The sequence below is a fragment of the Meriones unguiculatus genome, chromosome 3 (genome assembly GCF_030254825.1).
Source record: "Meriones unguiculatus strain TT.TT164.6M chromosome 3, Bangor_MerUng_6.1, whole genome shotgun sequence".
Classification (NCBI taxonomy): domain Eukaryota; kingdom Metazoa; phylum Chordata; class Mammalia; order Rodentia; family Muridae; genus Meriones; species Meriones unguiculatus.
The window spans coordinates 21,047,379-21,072,197 of NC_083351.1; the positions used below are offsets into that span (position 1 = coordinate 21,047,379).

Sequence of the window (24,819 nt, forward strand, 5' to 3'; positions counted from 1 at the left end):
TGTGATCCTCATGTTTGAGATAAGTTCAAATTTTAGAGCAAAACTGGCATATCTCAACATTCATTGGCTAGGACTTATTCTCTGCAGGCAACCCGCCCGAAGAGCAGGTGTGACACACTGTCTTCTGAAAACTCAAACCCAAGGACCAGGTAACCTCAGGACTATATTGCACCCAGTTTACAGAAGGCCAGAAGTAAGCATCCATGCTGTTTGTAGTAAGAAGACGTCATCAACACAAGATTGCTCTTCTGCCTGTCTGTCCCTGTGGTACAGACACGAGAATCAAATTCTTGTAGCTTCACTAAAAAGAAGCAACCCCCCTAAAGCTACACACTCATGTACTTCATTTATTCTACAAAAGGAACTATAAAGCAGCAATGGTTGACACATTGGCACAAAGAGCAAAACTGTAAACCATTTGGGGGATAATGTCCTATACTCTGATTATTTATATTTATTTAGTTTCATTTTATGTGCACTGGTGTTTTGCCTACATGTATGTCTGTGTGAGAATGTCAGATCACCTGGAACTGGAGTTACAGACAGTTGAGAACTGCCATGTGGGTGCTGGGAACTGAACCCAGGACTTCTGGAACAATAGCCACTGCTCTTAATTGCTGTGCTATCTTTCCAGACCAACTCTGGCTATTTATTTATCAGGCTTTTTTTGTTTGTTTTGTTTTCAAAATAAGGTCTTATTATGTTGCCCGGGCTGTTCTCAAGCTTGTGATTCGCCTGCCCCAGCCTTCCTATGCTAGGATCATACAGATTATAGACACGAACTACCATACCTAGCCTCATTTTGATGGTCATAGGAAATCTATGCGAGCACCAACATTTCTATAAGTACATACCAAAGCAGTGTCTTCATTTTGTTCACATCTATTTATTTATTTAGAGTTGGCGCACGTGGAAGTGGTGCGCCTATGCAGAGGTAAGAGGACAACTACAGGAGTCAGTTCTCTCCTTTCACGGCATGGGTTTAGGGACTGAACTTGGGTTGTCAGGCTTGGTGGCAGAGGCTTTTACCTGCCGAGCCATCTCAGTGGCTCTCTAGTATTTTAAAGGGCACAAGGCATGTTTTGTGACATTAGCTTATTTTTATGTGCCTAAGCAGTATCCAGTAATTCTGATGTCACTAGGTCCCACTTTGCTCTGGAAAGCACTGTACTGTTAAAGTGATGAGGCTGAAGAACTGGGCGGGGTACGCCCACAGGCCTGGATGAGGTTTGTTTGGGTAAAGTGTACTCAGCAAGAGGAGCATCTAGGAAACCCACTGCGGGGCAATGGCATCGAAAGAATCCATACAGGGATGGGGGAAGAAGGAGGCCATGGGGGCGGTGGCAGTCAAAGTACAGAATACTCTCAAAAGAAACTGTCTACAAACCCACCTCTATGGATAACGAACAAGTGCCCATTAAATAAGGAATGAGGAATGCATACAGTACAGCACTTGCCCAGCATGCATAGAACCCTGAGTCTTATCCTCAGAACTGAGGAAGGGAAGGTGAGGCGCCAGGTGAGGGATCATAAACTTAGAGGAAGTAGATCACAGAAGCCTGTGATGGAGGAATAACCTACCAGAGAGCCAAGGCTATTGTCACACAACTTGGGGAAGATAGGTCAAGTCTGTGGTGTAGAGGATTATACTAAGAAAAGGAAAAGGGCTTTTTAAAAAAGGCTTCAGAATTTAGCAACAAAGAAATGACAGGGTGGCTGTCAGAACGCAGTCCAGTATTGGGCATTGCGAGGAGCGTTCTGAGTGTGTGTGATAACACTCCAAGAAAACAAGAGTCTTGTGACCTCATTTTCTTTAAAACACAGAACTGTTCTTGGAATGCATTTTTGTGCTACGCCTAGGTATAGCGGATAGGAGTGAGTTTACTTCAGATTACTCAGTATTGCTTGCTGCATTATTCAATTAACAGTTTAAACTATCCTTTATATGAGTCATTCAAAATAAATTTTTGTCACATGAAGCTTGTCCTTGTGATTGTATACAGACTGAACTCATGAGAACTTTACCGATGTGACCTTCTGGGGCTCTGAATAAAGTTGGCTACTGTGTGAGATTTTAGTCCACCTCATTTACTAGCTCCATTCTCCCAGGTTCCACTGCCTCTGGAGTGGTGACAGGTGATGTCTTAGCTACTTTCCTGTTGCTTGATAAAAACAGTACAAATCTGCAATTTACAGAAGGGCTAATGTTTGGCTCATGGTTTGAGGGTACAGTCCTGGTGAGGAAGTTACAGTATGAGGAACATGAGGCAGTGGTCACACTGTCTGCAGTTAGGAAGCAGAGAACAATGAATTCGGGTGTTGAGCTAGCTTCTGTTTTTTTTTTTTGTTTTTTTTTTTTTTTTTTTTCAGTTCAAGACAAGGAATGGAACCCCTGAAGTTAGAGTGATCTTAATGCCTCAATCGCATGAATTAAGACACTCCCTCACAGGCGACTCTAGATCTTCCTGTCAAGGTAACAATATTAACCATCCCAGGTGACCCTGCAGCTACAGAACCACAGCTGCAGAGGACACGCTATCAGAAATAATCAGGGTACAAGGGACTGAAGAATGAAAGGGAAAGAAGAAATTAAAATAGTATAGAAAACTCTTCAGGAGGCTTTTTATAAATTTGAGTATGACTGTGGATCCAAATTCTGGGTTTTGTCTCTCTACTCCTCATGTACTGGAGACAATGTTACCATCATCATCATCATCAGCAGCAGCAGCAGCATCACCATCAACCTTCTTCATTAAGTATGGTTGTAAAGGGACAATCCACAGGTTGACAGCAAGAAGATGGCTGAAAGATGGCCTCTGACCTTGCATCCACCTCCCAAATGCTAGGATTTCAGGCATGTCCCACCACCCCAATTTTACTTGAGGCTAGAGATCAAGATCAAAGCTTTGTGCATGCCATGAAAGCATTCTACACCCTCTGAACTCTATCTCCAGCCATCTGTATCTTCTCAGCATTTCAAAACGGTTAAGTCTCTAACAGGAGGGGCAGGGAAGATCCTCCTTAGCTACACAGAAAGCTTGACTCAGATCAACAACTACGTAAGGTGTGTGTGTGTGTGTGTGTGTGTGTGTGCATGTGAAAGAAGAAAATCAGGAGGCTGATGGCATGAAAAAGAAAAGGATGAAGCCCTTTCACCATTTAAAGGACCACTGTAAGACAAAAGTAAGGACATTTCATCTTTAAAATGATCACCCAGGAAAAGCGAGAGAGGGGGATAGGGAAGTAATGGCTTCCAAGAATATTACCTAACTATTATCATGGTCACAATAAAGCCGATGGAAGAGTCCCTGAGCTCCTCACGAAGGAGATGGAGAGGCAGACAGCACTCGTAGCTCCAGACCTGCCTGCCTGTCAGCTGACACTTGCTATTGGGGACTGTGCAGAACCTCACAACCCCATGAGGCAGACACTTTGCTGCCCAAGTGAGGAAACTGGGGCTTAGAGGAGCTGAAGGCCACACGGCAATCACAAAACTAGAAAATGGTGGGACTGGGGTTGGAATCCACAATTCCTTGAAAGCTTGAGTAATAGTGTAGGGCTGAGCACTCCACGCCTTTCTCCAATGTCTTCCAAGTTGTCTCTTCTTGGACAAGCTTAGAAACTTCCTTTTCACAGTGCCAAAAAGAAGCACACTGAAGGCTGAGGACAGTCACACCCTAATTACTCTCTCATTAGACCAGAGAGCTAAACATGATTTTCAACATCTTTAGGGGGGTGTTTTTGCTCAGAGGGTAACGGCAACTGGTAACAAGTCGACACTTTGAGGTTAATCCTTAGGACCCGTGTGACAAGAGAATGTACTACAAAATTTCTGCCCTCCACACACAGAAATAAGTGTAATTTAGAATGCATAAATTATGTCTAAATAAATGTCTAGTCTGGGAATGAACACACTCTGTATTCTTTTTTATTTTTTTTGAGGCAGAGTCTTTCTATGTAGCTCCAACTCAACTGGAACTCACTCTGCAGACCACGCTGGATTTGAACTCATAGATACCTGCCTGCCTCTGTCTCCTGAGTCCTGGGATTAAAGGACTGAGTGCGCCTTCCGGCCTGGCCATACTCTGTATTTTTCACAGTTCTCCTCCACCCAAGGATTTCACACTTCAGACTGACCACCTGACTCTTGGTGGCATTGACATGAGCCTTTGTACATTCATATGCAACCTCTGATTTAGGAAGTACTTAGAATAGGACAAAAAGAAAATGAGTTAAGTCACTATCTTCCTTTTAGTTGACATTAAGTGCTAATTTCCTACAATCTCAAAATTTTAAAAAGACTAGCTTCTGATATATGTAGGTGAAAAGCAAAAATAATATAAACAAGCATACCTTGATATCATTGTCTATTCCACCGGAGATAATCTGATCACTTGTGTCATTGAAGGTCACAGCTAACACCTGGTATGTGTTCTGAAATGTCTGGATAGCGGCTTTCTTCCGGATGTCCCATAGCTGAAGCAGAAAACAGGCATCATGAGTAACAGCATTCTCAGGGGCAAGCACGGCGCACGCCTCTACTCAGCTTCAGATGACCAGGAAGCACTAGACCTTGCTAATGCGCTCTGGTTCAGCTGTCCTCACCTGGAACAGTGTCCATCAAGCTACCTCTTCCCCACCCAAACTAGAAGGTTAGAGCAGCAAATCACTAACGAGCCAAGCTTGCCTACAAGGTTACATGTCTGCTAAGCTTTAAAATGAACAGGAAGCTGGCCCTGGTGGCGCAGCCTACAATCCCAGCACTCTGGGAGGCAGAGGCAGGCGGATCACTGAGTTCAAGGACAGCCTGGTCTACAAAGTGAGTCCAGGACAGCCAGGGCTACAAAGAGAAACCCTGTTTCAAAAACTGATGCAGCTTTAGCTAACCCAGGCTATCACGCCCAGCAGGATAGCTATTTTAATAAAAACACTAGGCCAGGTAGTGGTGGCACATGTCTTTAATCCTAGCACTCAGGAGACAGAGGCAGGCAGAGCTGAGTTCAAGGCTAGCCTGATCTATTGTGCAAGTTCCAGGATAGACAGGGCTACACAGAGAAATCCTATGTTGGAAAAACAAAACTAACCAACCAAACAGGCTGGACATAGTGATAACGCTGCATGCCTATAATCTCAGCCTTGGGGAGGCTGAGGTAGGCAGATGGCTTTCAGTTTCAAGCCAGTCTGTACTGTACAATAAGTTTCTGTTTCAAAACCAATCAACTAACCAACCAGACACAACAAAAAGTGCACTTTTTGTAGTACACACCACTGTATTATACCGTACTACACACCAGCACCATTTGAACTCGGAGGTCAGCCTGGCAACACGGTGGGACTCGGTGTCAACACACACCTGTAATCCCAGTACCTGTGAGTCTTAGGAGAAACAAGAGTTTTGAGCTGAGGCTTCTGTACACAGCAGGACCCTCCCTCAAAAAACAAAATCAAAAAAGCCAAGATGGGGGCTGGAGAGATGACTCAGTGGTTAAGAGCAATGGCTGCTCTTCCAAAGGACCGGGGTTCAATTTCCAGCACCCACATGGCAGCTCACGACTCCAAGATCTGACACCCTCACACATAATGTACATAAAATAAATAAGAAAAAAAAAAAAAAAGCCAAGATGCCTTATCTTTCTGCTTCCCCCTCCCAAGCTCCATGATCATGGAAGCGCAGCACCACACTCAGCTGTGAAAATTGTCTTTGCACACATATGTGTACTGTGCATCCATGATGCATGTTCATGTGTGTGTGTGTGATACACAAGCACTTCTGCATATGCTTGTAGAAGCCAAAGGCCGACACTGAGGTGGGGGTCTCTAACCATTTCAGCCAGTCTGGCCAGCCAGCTTGTTGCGTGGATTCCCTGTCTCCACCACCGGTGCGCGGGGATTACAGTAGGCCACCAGGCTCATTATCTTTTCCACTTGGGTGGTAGGGCTTTGAACACTGATCCCCACGATGGCACAAAAAGCACTTTACCACAGCCCTGAAGAACACTGAGACTGTTGCAGCATGCGGCTGTAGTGTAAATTGCACAGGCACACTGTGGTGTGCTTGAGGGAAGTAGACTCCAGGAGCTCGAGGTACTTTGTTTTCTCCTCCAACCCCTGTCCTGGGTCAAACTGGCTCTGTAGCAGGGAGACGAGAAGCAGCAGGGAGCAGAGGGAGCTAACCCTGTACCCTTGACAACACTGAGGAGCTAACCAATGCCAAAAGGGCTCACCACTGATTATCCCATGACACAGAAATGTCTGTAATGAGAACAGGAAGCCAGAAGCGGCCATGGGGGAAAGCTCAGCAGGAACTTCGGCATTGCCTCAATTTCCCCAGATGATTTCTGCTGGGTGTTTGTGTGAGCTTGGGTTTGAAACTTTCCTCTGTTTGCTTTTTCAAGCAGATTACATTTCTGCTGGCCATCATAAACTGATCTGAGGATGTTTTGTTATTTTCTGTTCGTACTCCTTACTATTTGTTCTTTTATGTTACAACTCTTATTTGTTCATGTTATGTACTTAAAAAACCTACCCATTCAACCCAAAGCTATGAGCATCATAGATCATTCTCCACACTGTACAGAAAAGCCGCCCAGGCTGGCCTCAAATTTGAGATCTTCCCCTGACACTGAGACTATAGCTTGTCTCATTTTAGTTGTAGGAAATGCCCAGAGTAGTCAAGTAGAGACAAAAGCAGGCTAGATGTTGTCAGGGGCTGCAATATACAGCAGAAACAGCAACTTCTTTAACAGGGGTTGGGTGTCTTTGGGGTTGATAAAATGTTTGGTATCAAAGTGGCTTTAATTTTGATTTGCCTCATTTAAATGCCAGGGATTGAACCCAGGGCCCTGTGTATGCCTGGCAAGGGCTCTCCACTGAGTTACAGCCCCAGTCTTGCTTTTAAAGATTTTAGTAGTGACTTTAAATTTTATCTCCAGGAAATAATTTTACTTATTTAGTAATTTTATTTATTTAAAAAAATTATCTCAAAAAAATCTATAGGAAAGAGACACCTGAGAAGAGGCTGCTCCCCTTTTTCCTATAGACATTATCTGTACAATTCTCCAGAACATGTCTAGACTCCTTGGTTTGGAAGTCAAGGCCTTGAGAATTTGCCTCCTATATATGTGATGAACCTTTCTTCAAGCTTTGCCTCAACCAATAATCTTTACACAGATCAAAATAATCTTTGTCCCTTATTTGCTCCCTCTCCCCTTTTTTTTCGAGGCAGGGGTTCATTATGTAGCCCAGCCTAGTCTGAAACTCACCATTTTCTTGCCTCAGCCTTCTGTGTACTGGGATTATAGGTAAGGGTCCCAACACCAATTTGTCTTTGACCTAAAAGGTATGGTAGCCACTTAAAATTTGATTAAAATAATTTAAAATTTTTGAAATAATCACAAACCTACTGACAAGCTGGAAAAGATTTTTTTCTCTTTTTCCCTGAAATAAATTGAGTAAGTTGCTGACTGAATGCCTCATTTCCTAGAACACTTCCTAGTGTCTGTCCCACAGGGTGTTTCTTACGTAACCTCAACATGCCAGCAACATGAAGAACTAGTTTACCATGACTCAACACCATTTAAGCTTACCCATTACCACCCCTCCTTTTCAAAAAGTCACTAAGATTCACTTTGGAATTATGTATCGAATTTGTCATGTCGTTTTAGTCTCTTTCAGATTTTCCTTGAGCTTTGTGGCCCCTGCATTTCTGAAGACCACAGAAACCTCTCTTTTTGCATTTGAATTTGTCTGGTGTTGCCTCTGTGAGACTGAAGATTTGTAGTAGTTGGTAGTAACTCATCTTTATCATGTACTAGCAAACAGCTCACATTTCTGCCTCATTACCACTAAAAATAAAGAACTAATAAAAAAAATTCATCATCTTTAGGTGAAATGACATGTTGTCCATTTTACACCTACTCTTTTGAGGGGCTGGGGAGATGGCCCAGCAGTTGAGAATACTTGTTCTCATGGAGGAGCTGCATTTGGGTCCCAGCACCCACATGATGGCCCACTTGTAATTCTAGTCCCAGGGAAGCTAATGCTTTCTTCTGATCTCTGTGGATATAAGTCATGGCACACACAGATGTACACACAGAGAAACATTTATACACCTAAAATAACACTGCTTCAAGCAATAAATTGTTACTTTTATTAGAAAAATAAAAAGTTAAAGGACCAACAAAGAAACATGGTAAGAAAAGGGAAAAGGCAAAATGAAAGAGAAAAGAGACAATTCGAACAAGAACAAGCTCTTACCTATTGCTCTTACTATAGCAGGCCCTTAGCAACACCTGTTGGAGTGGCTGAAGAGATGGCACAGTGACAAAGAATTCTTACAGGCCTCCAGAGGATCCAAGTTCAGCTCCCAGCACTGGTATCAGATGGCTCACAACCACCTGTTAACTCCAGCTCCACAGGATCTGACACCATCTACTGGACAACTCACGTACCTGCACTTATGTGCACATTCTCTCTCTCTCTCTCTCTCTCTCCCTCTCCACCTAACCAGGCAACTTCTTTCTTTTTAATTTTTTTCTTTTTTCTTCTTTTTAAGGTAGTATTTTGTATGTATGAGTGTTTTGTCTGCATACTTGAATGTGCGTGATACACACGCCTAGTCCTCCATAAGAAGAGTAAGTAGGGCTTGAAGATGGCTCAGCGGTTAAGAGCACCTGCTGTTTTTGCATAGGACCCAGTTTGATTCCCAGAATCCAAACCAAATGGTGCTCACAGCCATCTGTGACTACTGTTCTAGGAGATCAGGTGTCCTCTTTTGATAGCTGCTGGCATCTGAGAATCTCAATAAGTTGCCCAGTTTGGCCCTGAATGTCTTTTGTAGCCTAGGCTAGCCTTGAACTTTCAGTCCTCTTCTATAGCCTTCTATGTAGTTGAGATTATAGACTTGTCTTAGGGTTTCTGTTGCTACAATGAAACACCATGACCAAAAGCAAGTTTGGGGAGGGGAGGAGGGCAGTATTCCCTACACTTCCACAATGTAGTCCATCACTGAGGCAGCCAGCACAGGAACTCAAAGAGGACAGGATCCTGGAGGTAGGAGCTGATGCAGAGGCTGTGGAGGGTGCTGCTTAGTGGCATGTTCCCCATGGTTTGCTCAGCCTGTTTTCTTATAGAACCCAGGATGGCACCACCATAATGGGCTGGACCCTCTCCCATCAATCACAAAGAAAATGCTCCACAGGCTACCTACAGCCTGTTCTTATGGAGGTTGTTTCTCACCTGAGGCTCCCTCCTCTCCAGTGACTTTAGCTGTATCAAGCTGACATAAACTTCACCAGCACCAGGCCTGTCTCCCCAACCCCCTGCTTGCATGCCATTGATTCATTTATTTTGCTGGTGCTGGTGGCTGGAACTTAGGCTCCACATGTACTAGGAGAGACGTACTCTGCCACTGAGTTAGACACCACACCTGGCCACTTCTTAAATGAAATCTTTAAGAATAATAATAATAAATTGGGGCTGGAGAGATGGCTCAGCAGCCAAGAACACTTACTGCTCTTGCAAAGAACCCAGGTTTGGTTGCCAGTTCCCACATGGTAACTAATAAGTATGTGTAACTTTGGTTTGGGGGATTCAGTGCCCTCTTATGAGCAGCATCCATGTGGTGCACAGACACACATGCAGGCAGAACCTCCATACACACAATAGAACGATATAATCTCAGCACTCAGGGAGGCAGAGGTGAGCAAATCGCTAAGTTTGAGGCCAGCCTGGTCTACAAAGTTGAGTCCAGGACAGCCAAGGCTACACTGAGAAACCCTGTCTCAAAAAACAAAAACAAACAAACAAAAACAAAATAAATAAATAACAAAAAGCAAGCAGCCAGGGATGTGGCATGCAGAGAAGGGGGAACAGTATGTGTGTGGGGGGAGGATGAACACGGTATCAGGACACATAAGCATGAAAGTGTCGCAATGACGCTTACGGCACAGCTGGTCCTGTGAAACACCACGCCCTCGAGGTACCTTGATTGTTGTTGGTTCCCCGCTGATTTTTAGGCCCCATTTTCTTCATTTGTGGAATGCACATGCCAGATGAGCTCAGTGCAGTAACATTTTAAACATTTAATGACCACCCTAGACTCTGCTTGGTTTTTACCTTCTTGCTATTTATTTATCAGGTTCTTTTTCTTGAGACAGCTAGGCAAGGCAGCAAGGATGACCACCCTCCAACTTTAACCACCACTCTGGGCATTTTTATTGTTATTAGCTGTCCTTTGAGACTGTCTCACTACACAGCCAAGGTTGGCCAGCACACTGGCTCTACTCTGACTATGTTTAGTAGGCTCTTCAGGTGATCCTAACACAGATAGCTTGAGAGTGAGCAAACTAAATCATCTGTAAATTCACATCCAGGCTACTGAGACCATTTGCTAAGCTTTTTAGATACCTGTAATTTTACAAAAACCTTGTAAAACACTTACATTACTGTTAAGAGCTCTAAAGATTAAGAAAGTGCATGAGGAGACCAGCCTGGTCTACACAGTGAGTTCCAAGACAGGGCTACACAGAGAAACCCTTCCTGGAAAAGAAACAAAAACCAAAAGGAAACAAGAAAGTGAAGCTCAGAGACACACAATTCACAGCTGAGCCATACACCAATCCATACAGTCCACCGATTCCAAACAGCAATATAGTCTATACAATTCTGTAGCATATTATTTTACCTGGGAAATTTTTTTGTGTGCTTTGGAATACTGGATGGATGACAAGATAGAGCTTTTATGATGCAACCTGAAACTACAACACAGACAAGATTTAATACCTACCTTAACTGTACCATCGTCACTGCCAGTGCAGACAAGTTGGGGGCCCCGCCTGGCTGGATAACAGGAGTTCACAAAGGAAGTATGTCCCTTCAGCCTCTTAACCCTCTCTCCTGTTTCACTATCCCACACTGCCACAGTTTTATCTGTTGACGCTGAAAAGAGCATGCTAGAAGAAAAATACAAAAGAAATAAGATGAACAATAGGGACTGGAGAGATGCTCAATGGTCAAGACACTGGCTGTTCTTCCAGAGAACCTGGGTTTGATTCCCAGCACCCATATAACAGGCCCCAAACTGGCTGTTACTATAATTCTAGGGGATCAGATGCCCTCTTTTGGCCTCCACAGGTTCTGAATGCATGTAATGTGCAGACATACATAATAGGCAAAACATACATGCACAAATTAAAGATAAATCTCCAAGGGCAGGTAGGGGGTGCACAAAGATCATCTCTTTCTCACTTGCCAAAATATGGCAAGTTCTTCCAGATCACTGTCTGCTGCACTGTCCATTTAGCTTATGAGCCCAGAGTGCCTCTGCTGTCTTTAGCAATCCTACTACCTTGTAGCTTCCATTTCAGGTGGACCAAGCCACACAATACAGTGGTTTTATCAATCAATCTTTTCCTTCTTTGTGATGCACATGGATACAAAGCCCTATCACAGGAAAGGGTTTAAGCACTTCCTGCTGCGCTCAAGATGAGGCTGACAGTGGTAATTCTAGATTGAAGAGCTGACTATTTCCAATCCTTTGTTCTTTCTGCCTCTGGGACTGGTTTCTAAGTTAAACTTGACCTTACAATGCTCTCTCCTTTTTTCTTTGAGACAGGACCATGCTATGTAGCCCAGGCAGGTCTTGAACTCAAGATGCTTCTGATTCAATCACAATCCAAGATCTGGGAATCGGGTACATTCAACAACACTCATTATAATGCAGAAGAAAAAATTATTTTATGACAACTGGTGTGCTACTTCTAAGTGTGTGCCATGCATGTGTGGTGTCCATATGTCTGACAAGAGCACGGGATGCTCTGAAACTGAAGTTTGATTCCCAGAACCCACATAAAGGCAAACAAAGGAAACTAGCTCCACTAAGCTGTCCTGACCTCTACATCTGAACCCCTCTCACAGAAACATCATGCACACACACAATAATAGGAAACAAATGTAGCCCTGGATGCCCTGGAACTATGTAGATCAGGCTGGCCTTGTGCTCAGAGATCCCACCTGCCGCTGCCTCCTGAGAACACACATGTGCCATTACACTTGGCAATAAAGAGCTAACATTTGCTTTGTCTTCTAAAACTGGTCCGAGTACTGGCATATTAGAAGATAAATGACGATGTGCTTTTAATTGTATACTACATCACCCGTGTGGACCTTAAAACTGTGATTCTCCTGCTTCAGCTTCCTCAGTCTGACATTAAGGATACACTACTATGTCCCACTAAAACAGCAGTGTTTCAGAGGGTTTCCCCAAGAACAAAACTCAGGGTCGAAGGCATTAGCACGGAAAGCAGGTGTCATTTCATGTGCAGAATCCTCACCTGCCATCTGTGTTATAATGCAGTTCCATCACTGCTCCACTGTGTCCCTTCAGTGTAGCATAGTTATCACAGTCCCCATAGACATTCCACAGCACTGTTAAGAGATGAAACCAGCGTCAGCCACAGAGAAGTCACTTGTAAAATAACCAGAAAAACACGTCTGATATTATACACCATGGAACAACACTGGTTCTACCAATTAGACCAATTCTCCTGACACTAGTTTTTCTCTGTGTGTGCATATCCACGAGTGCATATGTATGAAGCCAGAGGACAACTCTGGGTGTTGTTCATCAGGCACCATCCACCACTTTTCTTCTTGAGAGAGATCTCTCACTGGCCAGGAATTTGCCAAGTAGACTAGGCTGGCCAGCTGATGGGCCCCAGATATCTATCTGTCCACCTCTCCAGAGCAGAAATTACAAGCACATGCCACCCTAACTGGTTTATATGAGTTCTGAAAATTGAACTCAGGTCCTAACTGACTGAGCTATTTTTTCAGCATTAACTTAGACAAGATTGTTTTTTCTATTTTATGTGTATGAGTGTTTTGCCTGCAAGTATGTATATGTATCCCATACAATCTAATGACTGTGAAGGTCAGAGGAGAGTTGGAACCCTTGGAACTGAAGTTATAGATGGTTGTGAGCCACCATATAGGTCCTAGGAATTGAACTTGGGTCATCTACCAGAGCAATGTATGTATTTATCTGCTAAGGTATCTTTCTAGCCACCTCAGCTTTAATTTTTAGCAAGTTGATATCTTTTATGCTCAGTCTGTAAAAAGCCTAAAAAGGGGACCATTGAACAATACTTCCCCGGCTTCATTTTTTCTATTCATTTTTTAACAGATTTATTATTTACTGAGGTGTATGGAAGCATATGAGTGGCAGTCAGAGCATTGGTTGTGGAAATCAATTCGTGTATGTGTGTGTTGGGGGGGCACACACCTGTGCACACAAATGTATGAATACCCTCAGAGGTCAGAAGCGGGCACTGGATCTCCTGGAACTGTATCACAGACAGTTGTGATGTCAGGTGCTAGGAACTGAACTCAGGTCCACTGGAAGAGCAGCAAGTGCTCTTTTTCTGTTTGTTTTTTTTTTTTATTTTATTTTTTTTTATCAGTTACATTTTATTAACTCTGTATCCCAGCCGTGTCCCGATCCCTCATTCCCTCCCAGTCCCTCCCTCCCTCTTCTGTTTGTTTTTTGAGACAGGGTTTTCTTATGTAGCCCAGGCTGTTTTGGAATACTCTCTGTAGAGGATGCTGGCCTCGAATTCAAAGACATACCTACCCCTGCCCCAGAATGCTGGGATTAAAGTTGCCACCATACCCAGGAAGCAAGTGCTCCTAACTGCTGAGCCTTCTCTCCACACTGTACTTGTTTTTAAAATATGGCTATTCTAATGAGTAGCTGAGGATCAGGTAGCAGATGATCTAAGTGAGTTACCACTTGAGGAGCCCATCTTTCTCCTTATATACTAGGATCCTAGGTATGGATTAAGGACTCCTGTCCTTAATAGAAAAGTTCTCTCTTTCTTCTTAACTCTCAGTAACCCACTAAAGCTAAACTGATGTTGCTGCTAAATTAGCTTAAGAGTGTCTCCATGAAAAACACATTTTCAGTTGTTCTTGGTAGCACGGGTTTGTAATTCCAACACCTGGGAGGTGGAGGCAGGATCAGAAGTTATGAAGTTGCTCTCACTATATAGCCAGTTTGAGGACAGCCTGGGATATATGACAGTGATAGAAGGAAAATGGAGGAAGGAGAAAGGGAAGTGGGGGTGAGGGAGGAAAGGAGAGGGAGAGAGGAGAAGAAGGAGGAAAAGGAAGAAGAAGAAAAAGGAGAAGAAATAACTCCAACCAAAGCAACTCATTTTCCAATTAGTATATTGTTTCCTTCATTTTTATTTACCATATGGATCTACGGTTGTACCAGAATGATTGCTCAGTATGTTAATACCCTGTTTTAGCACCTTATTATAATAGTTTAACTTGCAAGTTCAGACTGATGTCTAACCCCCCCCCCAAAAAAAAATCACTATTTAGCAGAGAGCAGAACCCCAGATTCAAGAACTGTGCCTCACAGATGAGTCGGTCAAATCCTGCAGATGCCAGGGTGGATCCGTTGGGGTGAAACTTGCAGCAGTACACTTCCCCTTCGTGTCCGGAGAGCAACATGATCGGGGCTTGAAGGGAAGAACACCTTGGAGGCCCCTAAAGCAAAGAGAAGCATGAGGCAGCCGCTGTACAGGCAAAGGAGGCGGCAAAGCTGGGGAAGCGCGTTTCATTAGGCTCAGGGCAGCACTGCTGCCAGAGCCCCCGCCTCCCACTGCACAATCCCTGACAGTCCAGCATCTGTCCAACCTATGCTCTCCTCCCTAACTCTGTTTTTGTTCCACGGCCAACTTCTAAATGCTTAATCAAGTTGAACTCATTTATGCCTTGGGATCTTAACATGGAAGGATGTCTCACGCAAGAGTCCTAGCCCTATTCGGCTCCTTTTAAATACTTCTTCCCCGGAGTCTTTCTTTCATCACTCAAACTCAAGCAGCAGCCATCCTCCTGCCAGTATTCCATTAGCTCCAATGCACTCTGTCAACGCCCCATCACTATCTGAACGTACCTTCCTCATGTCATTGCTTATGTTTCTTTTCCCCAAAGAAACGACACTCTGGGAATGCAGGCATACTATCCGTGTCAGTCACCGTTTCTCAGTCTCTAGTTCACCCAACTAGCTTCTGAAAACCCTGCATGCTACAGCCTATTACACAAAACAGATTTCTGGGGTACGAGCAGGATCTTGATATGTAGTCCAGGCTGACCTTCAGTTTTCAGTCCCCCTGAGTGCTGGTATTCCAAGTGTGTATCACTATGCCTGGCTTGGCAATTCTTCCAATTCTGGACTGACAATCTTGTCAAATAAGAACAAGTGTACTGCCAATAATCCTGAAACGTCTTTAGAATATTCCAAAATACTTACTTACTTTTATTATCATGTGTTAACTATCCAAAGTAATGGCTTTCGTTATAAATTACCCACAAACATAAGTAATGTACCATGATCATATTCACTCAGTATACTTATTTAAAAAATAGTCCATGTGGCCTGGAGAGATAGCTCAGTGGTTAAAAGCACTTACTGCTCTTCTAAAGGACCTGAGTTCAGTTCCCAGCACTCATACTGGGCAGCTTTCAAATAAATGCCTGTAACCAGGTTCAAGGGATCCAACATTCTCTTCTGGCCTCTGAGGGTGCCTTGGCATACATGGGAAAAAAACTCACCCCCCCCCACACACATATAAAAATAAACCTAAAATACCTAGGCAATGGGGAAACAACACACAACAACAACGGGCCTTGCATTCTAGTGGAAAGTGAGTACAAGGAAGGGGGGGAGGTAAAACACCCAGTGTTGTGTGCCACGGAAGGAAACAATATGGGTTCCAGAATACAGGGTACTCCAACTTAGGGCAGTCAGGAAAACCCCACTGAAAAACTGGTATCTGAACAAGATTTGAAAGAGCCAGATTTAGACGTTCTCTGCTAGTTGTGGGTACTTCTTTCTCTACCCTCTAACCCTCTCCTGTTTTCATGCCCTAACACTAGATAGGAGAGAAACAAGGATAAAGGGAGAGAAGAAACAGGGAAATCCCCGAATCTAATTTCTTTTGTTTCTTTTTTGACCACGGTTACTAACAAACCAAAACCAACCTCCCTAAATGACCAAGAACCACTGACCCTTCCTATATCGGGGCTCTGGCATTTATATATTCTCTGAGAAGTTCCCAGAATTCCAATCATCTCACAATTGCAAAAACTATCTGGAGCTGGCAAAACCATGCTTCTGCTAGAGCACGAGGCCCAGCATAGTCAGCCGGCTATGGCTAGTCCGAAGCAATCCCATATCCTCATACCTGGGATTAAAATGATAACACACTTTAAAAACATTTCTGTGTTTTTAAAGAAACCAAAATTCCAAAACTGTTATACAGCCAATAGCTAACCATGGGGGCATTTGGAAGAACACTCCAGCAAATGCAACAAAGAAAAATGTAAGAGCATATATATTTGGTGTCACTTAAGCAAAGTTGACATAGAAAACTGGTAGACAAGGAAGGTAAAGAGGGGATTATTATTAAAAAGAATTTGATTAAAAAAAAAACAACAACTCAGAATAGGAAGCTAATAAGATGTTTTCGGCAGAGAACTTTGTGATTTAGTGTTCTGACAATTCCCCTGGCTACTGGACTAATAACTGATCCTTGATTCAAAGACAAAACCAGAAATACTAATTAAGTCCCACCTATGATGACACCAGATGGCATAAAAATGGTTTTGACTAGAAGGTAAAGACTACAGCTAAATACTCTTTTCTCCTTCCTTGCAACACGATTTTGCTAAAATGGCCTAGACTGGCTTGGAACCCTTGAGCCTCCTGCCTCAGTTTCTTGAGCGATGATTATAAATGTGTGTCCAGCCTTTTTTTGGGGGGTTGGGTAGGGGAGGAGGCGTCAGGATCCTGCTATGTTGTGCAGGCTGGCCTTCAACTCCTTCCCTCAACATTTTCTTATCAGCTTTCTGGAAAGCTGGAACTACAGTCCCACTTTACTTATATATTTTGAGGGCCACACCAGCAGGATTTGGCTAAAGAGTTGGGAGGACTATCTATTTCCTCATCTGAACCTAATATCATAATATGGGAGGTGTGATCACTATTTCACAAGGCATATAGTTAGGAGGATGAATTCTGATTTTTACAAGTTTGCTTTCTCCATTTGCAAAATGACAGCTCCTTCTAGGCTGTTTCCAAGATTAATGGAAATTACACGTGCAAACACTCAACACAAGAGACAACGGGTATTAATTACTGTTAATAATGTAAATTCAGAAAAAGAGAAAACTGTACCAGGTAGCAAAGAGAGCAGTATCATTCATTTCCACTATCTCCCCTCTCCCTCATTCATTCATTCATTCATTCGTCTACTCCGCAAACTTTCTTGAATGTTTATTTTTATGCTGAATCCCTGGTGGGCACTTAGGAGACGGAAGCCTGGGTCTTGATTTTGAGGCCAAGGTTTTAAACGATTCAAAGCTATTTCGCAGGGACACACGAATGGAATAGGCACAGACCACAAGGCACCTTTACAGAGGCCTGCTCTAACTTCAGGTTCACGGGCTTTCCGTTCTCGCAGAGCCGGTACCATCCGTAGGGAGAGGGGCGGAGGGCCGAAGGAGTGATGTCGCCCTACTTACCGCCTGCAGCAATGCCCCCGGAGTCGCCTGCTGCTGCCCGGCTCCGGGGCCGGACCCTGCCGCTCCCAACAGCAACTCATGTCGCGGCCGCTTGACGGGAACTAGCGGTAGCTCCGGGCCCTTGCGCTTGGGCTGCTCGATCATGGCGGTATCCACTCTCCCCGGCGCCGCCACTGACCGCGCCGCCGGCCTCAGGCGCCGCGCTATTGGCTCCGACCGAGTTCTTCCTCCAGAACTTCCGGAGACGAGTAACCAATCGGTTTCCAATATTTCCTTCTGCAACGCCTTCTGAATACACTCCTGAGATTGGGTCGTTTTGATGACGTCACGAGCGCGCGCCCTCTGGGATTGGAGCGCGGGGCTGGCGTCCCTCCCAGGCGCGCCGTGCATTGTGGGTGAGAACGAGCGGAGCAGCTTCGGCGTTCCTGGCGATGAAGCGGCGCCCGGGCTAGGAGGCGGCGCGGAGTAAGTGTGTGGGGAACCAGGAGGGGGCTGTTCCAGTCTGGAAGCTACGAGTCGGTGGTAGGGCTGAGCCTGCCATTCTCACCTGACGGCCCCGCCAGTGCGGAGCAAGAGGGGTCCCCGGAAAAAGTAGTCCCTTTGCAGGCTGGAGCGGAGCTTTGGGGATCTCTGGCCGCAGGACTCGAACCCTCAGGCCGCTATCCCATGACAGCTGCTCTGCACAATGCCGATTCTGCGTCCACTTCTGTGCTGGAGTTCCCAGGGCCAAAAGCCCGACTCCCGGCCTCCCGGCTTCAGTGCCGGGTTTGGCTGAAGAGACGGACTTAGGTTTTGTCACTGGTTCAGCCGTCCTTTTTAAGGGCTTAATTTATGCCCCTGAGACAGACAGTCAGTGATGAGGGAGATCAGATGGCGCCTGCAAAGCCCAGTTTTGTTGAGAAATTTAAGCATGTATACTAGGCCTTCTTTTAAGTGGTCCCAGTGATATTTATTGTGCAGAACGTTGGGGGACGCACCGAAGACGGTCCCCGAACTCAGGGCGTGGGAAATGTGTTAAACAAATCCCACCAGTTTGTTTGGAAGGCTGCTAAGAGAGCGATGCCTCATGCTACAAGTAACTAATGTAAGCTTGAAGGCTTTTCAGAGGAAAAGCTTCCTGAGCCGTTGCTCTCTGCTGGGACAGTTCTAATTAGGGGAAGAGAAGAAGGAAGAATGCTCTGCACAGAACAGCACGAGCAGCGGTGCTCTATCACTTGGAAAGGAGATAACTCAGACAACAAAGGGCCAGTGTGCTGAGAGAGAGCTGGAAGGGGATATGTATGTGACGAACCCGGGGGTCATGAAGATTTTGCAGGAATTTGAAGCTTTTACCTTAAAAGTAATGGGAAACCAGTGAGAGTTTTCTTTCTCCTCTAGGGCGTGGGATATGGCGGAGGAGGTGATCCCTGAGGCTTTCTGGTGTGATAGACTGGAAACAGGTTTACTGGAGGCCGGTAGAGCACTTTGGGAGCATGCACAGTAGTTCTGATCAGCAATGTCAGTGAGAACCAAGCAGCTGGGAAGTAAACTGGACAGGATTTGGTGATGGATTGGAGTCAAGAGAGATTTATGCTCTTAGTCCAGACCGGGAGGCTGAGACAGGAAGACTGCTACAAAACTAAGGCTAGCCTGGGCAACGTTGTGATTTTTCAACCCACACCAAGCTGCTAGAGTGACACCTTCTTTCTTCCTCCTCTCCGAATTGCACAGGAAATCATGTGGTTCATGCCTGTGACCCCAGCACTTGGGAGGCAAGGCAGGAGAATTTGAGTTTTAAGCTAGCCTGGGGTACAGAGTGATCTTTTTCCTTGTAAAGGTTGGTTTTTTTTCCTTGTTAAAAAAAAAAAAGAGAGAGAGATTTATTTGTCTTATAAAATGTGTGTGAGTCTCCTGGCAAGTTTCATGTCATCTTGTCAGAAGATAAGGTCATCTGAGAGGAGGGAACCTCAATTGAGAAAATACCTCCATAGACAGGTCTGTCTCGCTCTGTTTCTCTTTCTTTTTATTTTTTTCCAGACAGGGTCTTACTGGCTGTCCTGGAACTCACTATATAGACCAGGCTGACCTTGAATTCAGAGATCTGCCTGCCTCTACCTCCCAAGTGCATGTATGTATTGTACCTCATGAATGCCTGGTGCTAGCAGCAGTCAGAAGAGGGCCTCATATGTCAGATGTTTGGAATCGAAATTATGGATGGTTGCCAACTACCATGTAGGTGCTAGAAACCCTGACTCCAAGTCCTTTGCAAGATTAACAAGTGCCATAAACCTCTGCTATGTCTCTCTAGCCCCTACATAGTGAGAGTCTAGTTGATAAAGCCAGGGGCTGGGGATGTGACCTCTGGGTTTAATCCTTAGTGCTGCAAAAAGAAAATCAAGACATCCCACCCCCAACCAAAAAAAACCCCAAAAAAACTGCTTAAGGTTTTTGTTCTGTGGGAGGAGCAAATAAAAAAGCTTTAGGCAGGGTGTAGGGTGCACACCTTTAATCTGAGCACTCAGGAGGAAAGGCAGGTGGATTTCTGTGAGTTCGAGGGTAGTCTGGTCTATACAGAATTTCAGGACACCCAGAGATACATAAAGAGAATCTGCCTCAAAAGACAGATGGGGGGTGGGGGTAGGAAGAGAACTTTAGCTATAGCTCTTCATAGTCTTCTTTAGATTATTGTTATTTTTTTTAGAATTATCATTTTATGTGTATGGCTGCTTTACCTGAATGTATGTATGTGTACTATGTTTAAGCCTGGTGCCCAAGGAGGTTAGAAGAAGGCATCAGATGCTCTGGGTCTGGAGTTGTGAGCCACTGTTGTGAGCCACCATGTGGTGTTGGGAATAGAACCTGGCTCCACAGAAGAGCAGCTGGTGCTTTTAACTGCTGAAGCTCTCTCTCCCGTCCCCTTCATACTCTCATAGCCTAATTCTACAAGGAACAACGCAGGGTAGTGCTCTTTCCGTGACTTTGTACGGAGAGGGACCAAGAACTAAGAGAAACTCCGATGACTGCCCTCATTTTGACTGTCCCAGTGCTATTATAGATTCTCTGCTTCACTAATTAGCTTGTCAGGTGTTGTAGGGATTAGGAAAGGTCTCTTAATAGAACTATAGAATTCAAACTAATAACACCCGTTCTGGAATGTGAGGCAAAGGATGCGGGGCAAAAGAAGGCAAAGTCTGGAGATGAGAAGATGTAGCTGGGAAGTGGGAGAGGAGGGATTCAGTCGTTTCTCAAGAATGGGCAGATCAGCGCCTGTGTACTTTTATTAGTGTGTACGTGTTCCTGTGTGCCATTGTGCATGCATGTGCATGTATGGAGATGAGAGATTGACACTAGGTGTCTTTCAGTTGCTCTCTATTGAGTCAGTACCTCCCACTAAGCCTGCTGCACTGATTCCACCAAAACTGCTGGCTGGCCACCTAGCCCTCAGGACCCTCCTGTGTCTGCCTCTGCAGTGCTGGGATTACAGGCCTGTCCACTTGTGCCCAGTTTTGTTTTGTGTTGTTTTTCTGAGACAGGGTTTCTCTTTGTAATCTTGGCTGTTCAGGACTTGCTTTCTAGACCAGGCCTTGAACTCACAGAGATCCACCTGCCTCTGCCTCCCAAATGCTGGGATTACAGGCGTGCGCCACCAGCCCCCAAAGGTGTTAGCTTTAAATTAAAAGCACATGGAGAGACTGGAGAAATGCTCAGGTATTAAGAACTCTTGCTGCTCTTGCAGAGGATGAGAGTTTAGTTCCCAGCACCCACATTGAGTGGTCACAACCAATTTTAACTCCAGTTCCAGGAGATTTGATGTTCTCTTCTGGCTTTGGTGGCACCTGCATGCACACACACACAAACACAAATAAATAAATAAAATTTTCTTTTTCAGTGGTTGGTTTGGAGCTCACTCTGTAGCCCAGGCTAGCCTCAAACTCAGTGATCCGCCTGCCTCTGCCTCCCCAGCGCTGGGATTAAAGGCGTGCGCTACCATGCCCGGCTTTTCAAGACCCAATGTCTAGCATACTGGCTAAGAATATTAAGACTTCTGGGATCAAATAAATTCTACTGTTGCTATGTTTTATTTTTATTTTTTACTTTATTATTTTTATGGTGACAATATCTCACTGTGCATTTCAGGCTGTCCTCAAACTTTCTGTTCTCTTGTCCCCCATCTGAGTACTCATGCATGCTAGGCAAGCACTCTACTTCCGAGCCATGTCCCCAGTCATAGGCTTCAGACTTTCTGTGTAGCCTAGGCTAGTCTCAAGCTCATGATTGTCTCCTGCCTTAGTTTCTCAGTGTTGGGATTGTTGACTCTCCAGGCAAGGACCATTACTCCCAACCTCACTGCTAGGTTTTTGGCATAAGCTTAGTGATTTGGCTCCTAGAAGCCTTTCATTATTAATGTACGTAATAAGAACAGAACCTATGTCTTGAGATGTATTGTGTGTTCCCTGCATAGCATGGTACGTGGACATAGAAAATACTTGATAAATATTAGTTCTTAACACCGTTCTTACACATGCTTTTTTTGTTTGTTTTTGTTTTTTGTTTTTTTGAAACAGGTTCTTACTGTATAGCCTTGGTTGGCCTGGGGCTCACTGTAGATCAGGCTGGCCTCAAACTCACAGATGTACCTGCTTCTGTCTCCCAAGTGCTGGGATTAAAGACATTCCTCGCCACACAGGCCTGAGACCTCTCTAATGTTTTTCAGAACTCGGCATACATACTCCTGACAAACGAATGACACCAGCAGTGATTAAAAGAATGAAAATCGTGCAGGTGTGACAGCACGTCCCTGTAGTGGTTATTTAGGAGGTTAAGGTAGGAAGATCGCTTCATCTGAAGAGTTCAGTAGGAGTCTAGAGGCAGTCTGGGCAATGTAGTGAGACTGCATCTCAGAATAGGTAGGCACGCAGTTCAGTGGTTGAGTCTTGTGATGCATGTGCATGGTTTTAGATTTGATACCCATTTTCATAAACAAACTGATCAGGAACAAAGCCAAGCATAGTCGAAAGTGCCTGTAATTCCAGCACTGAGGAGGCAGATGCAGAAAGATCCCCACAAGTTCAAGGATAACCTGAGTTACATAGGAAAACTCTTTAAAAATCCCCTCAAAATAGGCTAGGAGGATGGTTCAGCAGGTAGGGATACTTGCTGTACAAGCATGAGGTCCTAAGTTAGAAACCTCAGAGTCGACATAAAAAGCCAACTATGGTTACTTGTGTCTATAAGTCCAGTGCTGCAGGGGAGGAAACAGGGTTCGCTGACTACTTGCCTAGCTCCCGGTTCAGTGAGAGATCCTGAGTCAAGGGAATAAAATGGAGAGTGATAGAGCAGGAACCTGACATCCTCTGGCTTCCATGCACACGTGGGCATGCACTCCAATAAACATGCATGCCCACACCACATACACAAATAAAGATAAGTAAAATAAAAAGCAACAACAAGGGCCTGAGAGATGGCTCAGAGGTTAAGAGTGCTGGTTGCTTTTCCAGAGGTCCTGAGTTTAATTTCCAGCAACCACATAGTGGCTCTCAACCATCTATAGTGAGATCAGGTGCCCTCTTCTGCCGTGCAATCGTGTCTGCTAACAGAACATCGTATACGTAATAAATCTTAAAAAAAAAAAAAAATCCCAGATAAACTAACCAATCAATCAACCAAAACCCCTACTTAGACTGAAATTCCAGTAGCCTAATGACTTTGGATAAGTAACAAATCAAAAAGAAGTGATATCCAGGTTCCTAATTGTCCCGCAATTAGAATGCTGAGATGTGGTTGAGAGTGCTTGGTGTGGCCTAACACAGTTTTTCTCTTAACCCAGATATCACACAAATAATTGAGACTCAATTATATGTTTAATAATATGCTTTACAACACAAGAACTGAGCAGTTTTAACTCTGAGCTAATTTGGCTTCCTCCCAGCAGAAATCCCAGAAATACTTGCAGTTTGTAGCTTTTGTTGCTGAGCTCTCTCCTGGGTTCTGGCTAAGTCCCTACCCCTACTTCCTCTTCTAACTTCTCCTCCCCTGGCTGGCAAGAAGCCCAGCCCTATTCTCTCCCCTGCTCAGCAGTTGTCTCTAAGCTGGTTTATTGACATATCAGGGGACAGTTGGGAAGCAGAGCTTATACAACATTGAGACAGGAGATTCTCAGAACAAGGATTGTAACCAGTTCTTGGTAGTACAGAAATCAGCATTTGAATTATACAATAACCTTATGCCTACATCTTTCTTTGTGTTACTGGGGATGAAAACTTAGGTTTTCATGCTGCATGCTAGGCAACTTCGCTGCCACTGACCTCCGTATTCAGCCCCATTCATTATTCCCTTTGTGTGTGTTATGTATGTGCTCATATATAGAGGTATGCAGGTGTATATGCATGTGGGAATGTGTGTAGAGGCCAGAGGTCAATGTTCGGTATCTTCCTTGATCACTCTTCACCTTCCTTACCTTTTTGTTGTTGTTTGTTTGAGTCAGGGTCTCAATGTGTGTCTTTGACTATCATGGAACTCACTATGTAGACCAGGTTGACCTCAAACTCACAGAGATCTGCCTGCTTCTGCCTTCGGAGTGCTGGGATTAAAGGTACACACCACCACTGCTGGCCTCTTTGAGACACAATCATCCCCTAACCTAGAGCACATCAATTGAGCTAGGCTATGTGGTCAGTAGATCACTGATGTGGGATCTGTCTGTCACTGTCCCCTCACACTGGGGTTGCAGACATGTGCTGCTGTGCCTGGCTTTCTGTGGACCTGAACTGAGATCCTCATGCCTGTGCAGTAGGCTCTGTAATCATGCCTCCAAGCCCCCTTCTTTAACAGAGATGTCTGTAGTGCTCATTTTTTAAATCTTTTATTTGGAGTTCCTGAAAGCCTCTCCCTTCTAAACCCCCAACCCTAAGTAGGAGAGAGGAGGTTAGTGGGGAGAGAGGGCACAGACCCCTTACTCCTCCTGGCTGTTTAGGGTCAATGGGTTCTTTTAGGGGGGTGTACCAATCTCCCGTCAACAGCAACTGCAGTCAGCAGGCTCCTTTCAGCCGCTGCGCCCCGAAGAATCTATTTCTCCAAACCGCCACTCGCCACATGCCACCACCTTCTCTTTCTGGGCTCTCATATTTATATCTTCCCAGCCCTGGACCATGTCTCTCTCCTGCCTCGCCAGAGGCAGGCCATTACCTGCTGTCAAAGGCCACATCCCCACCCCCACCCCCTATCCCTGCATAACACAATTATCAGCTC

At 44.7% G+C, this 24,819-nt stretch overlaps 2 protein-coding genes across 4 annotated transcripts in view; one reads left to right on the forward strand and one right to left on the reverse strand.

The window, feature by feature from the left end:
- Window positions 1-17,809, reverse strand: part of Snrnp40 (small nuclear ribonucleoprotein U5 subunit 40) — a 31,222-nt gene extending 13,413 nt beyond the window's left edge. The window contains exons 1-5 of the mRNA XM_021636505.2: window positions 17,593-17,809; window positions 14,424-14,553; window positions 12,333-12,426; window positions 10,787-10,952; window positions 4,354-4,476 (exon numbers count right to left, since the gene is read on the reverse strand). Of these exons, the coding sequence (XP_021492180.1) occupies window positions 4,354-4,476; window positions 10,787-10,952; window positions 12,333-12,426; window positions 14,424-14,553; window positions 17,593-17,736 (657 nt within the window). The 5' untranslated portion in view covers window positions 17,737-17,809. The remainder of the gene's footprint in view (window positions 1-4,353; window positions 4,477-10,786; window positions 10,953-12,332; window positions 12,427-14,423; window positions 14,554-17,592) is intronic.
- Window positions 17,810-17,945: 136 nt separating this feature from the next.
- Zcchc17 (zinc finger CCHC-type containing 17) overlaps window positions 17,946-24,819 on the forward strand; it is a 45,026-nt gene continuing 38,152 nt past the window's right edge. The window contains exon 1 of one of the 3 annotated variants that reach the window (XM_021636533.2): window positions 17,946-18,057. The gene's annotated coding sequence lies outside the window, so the exon portion shown is untranslated. The remainder of the gene's footprint in view (window positions 18,058-24,819) is intronic. The other 2 variants (XM_021636517.2, XM_021636522.2) reach the window with 2 other exon arrangements.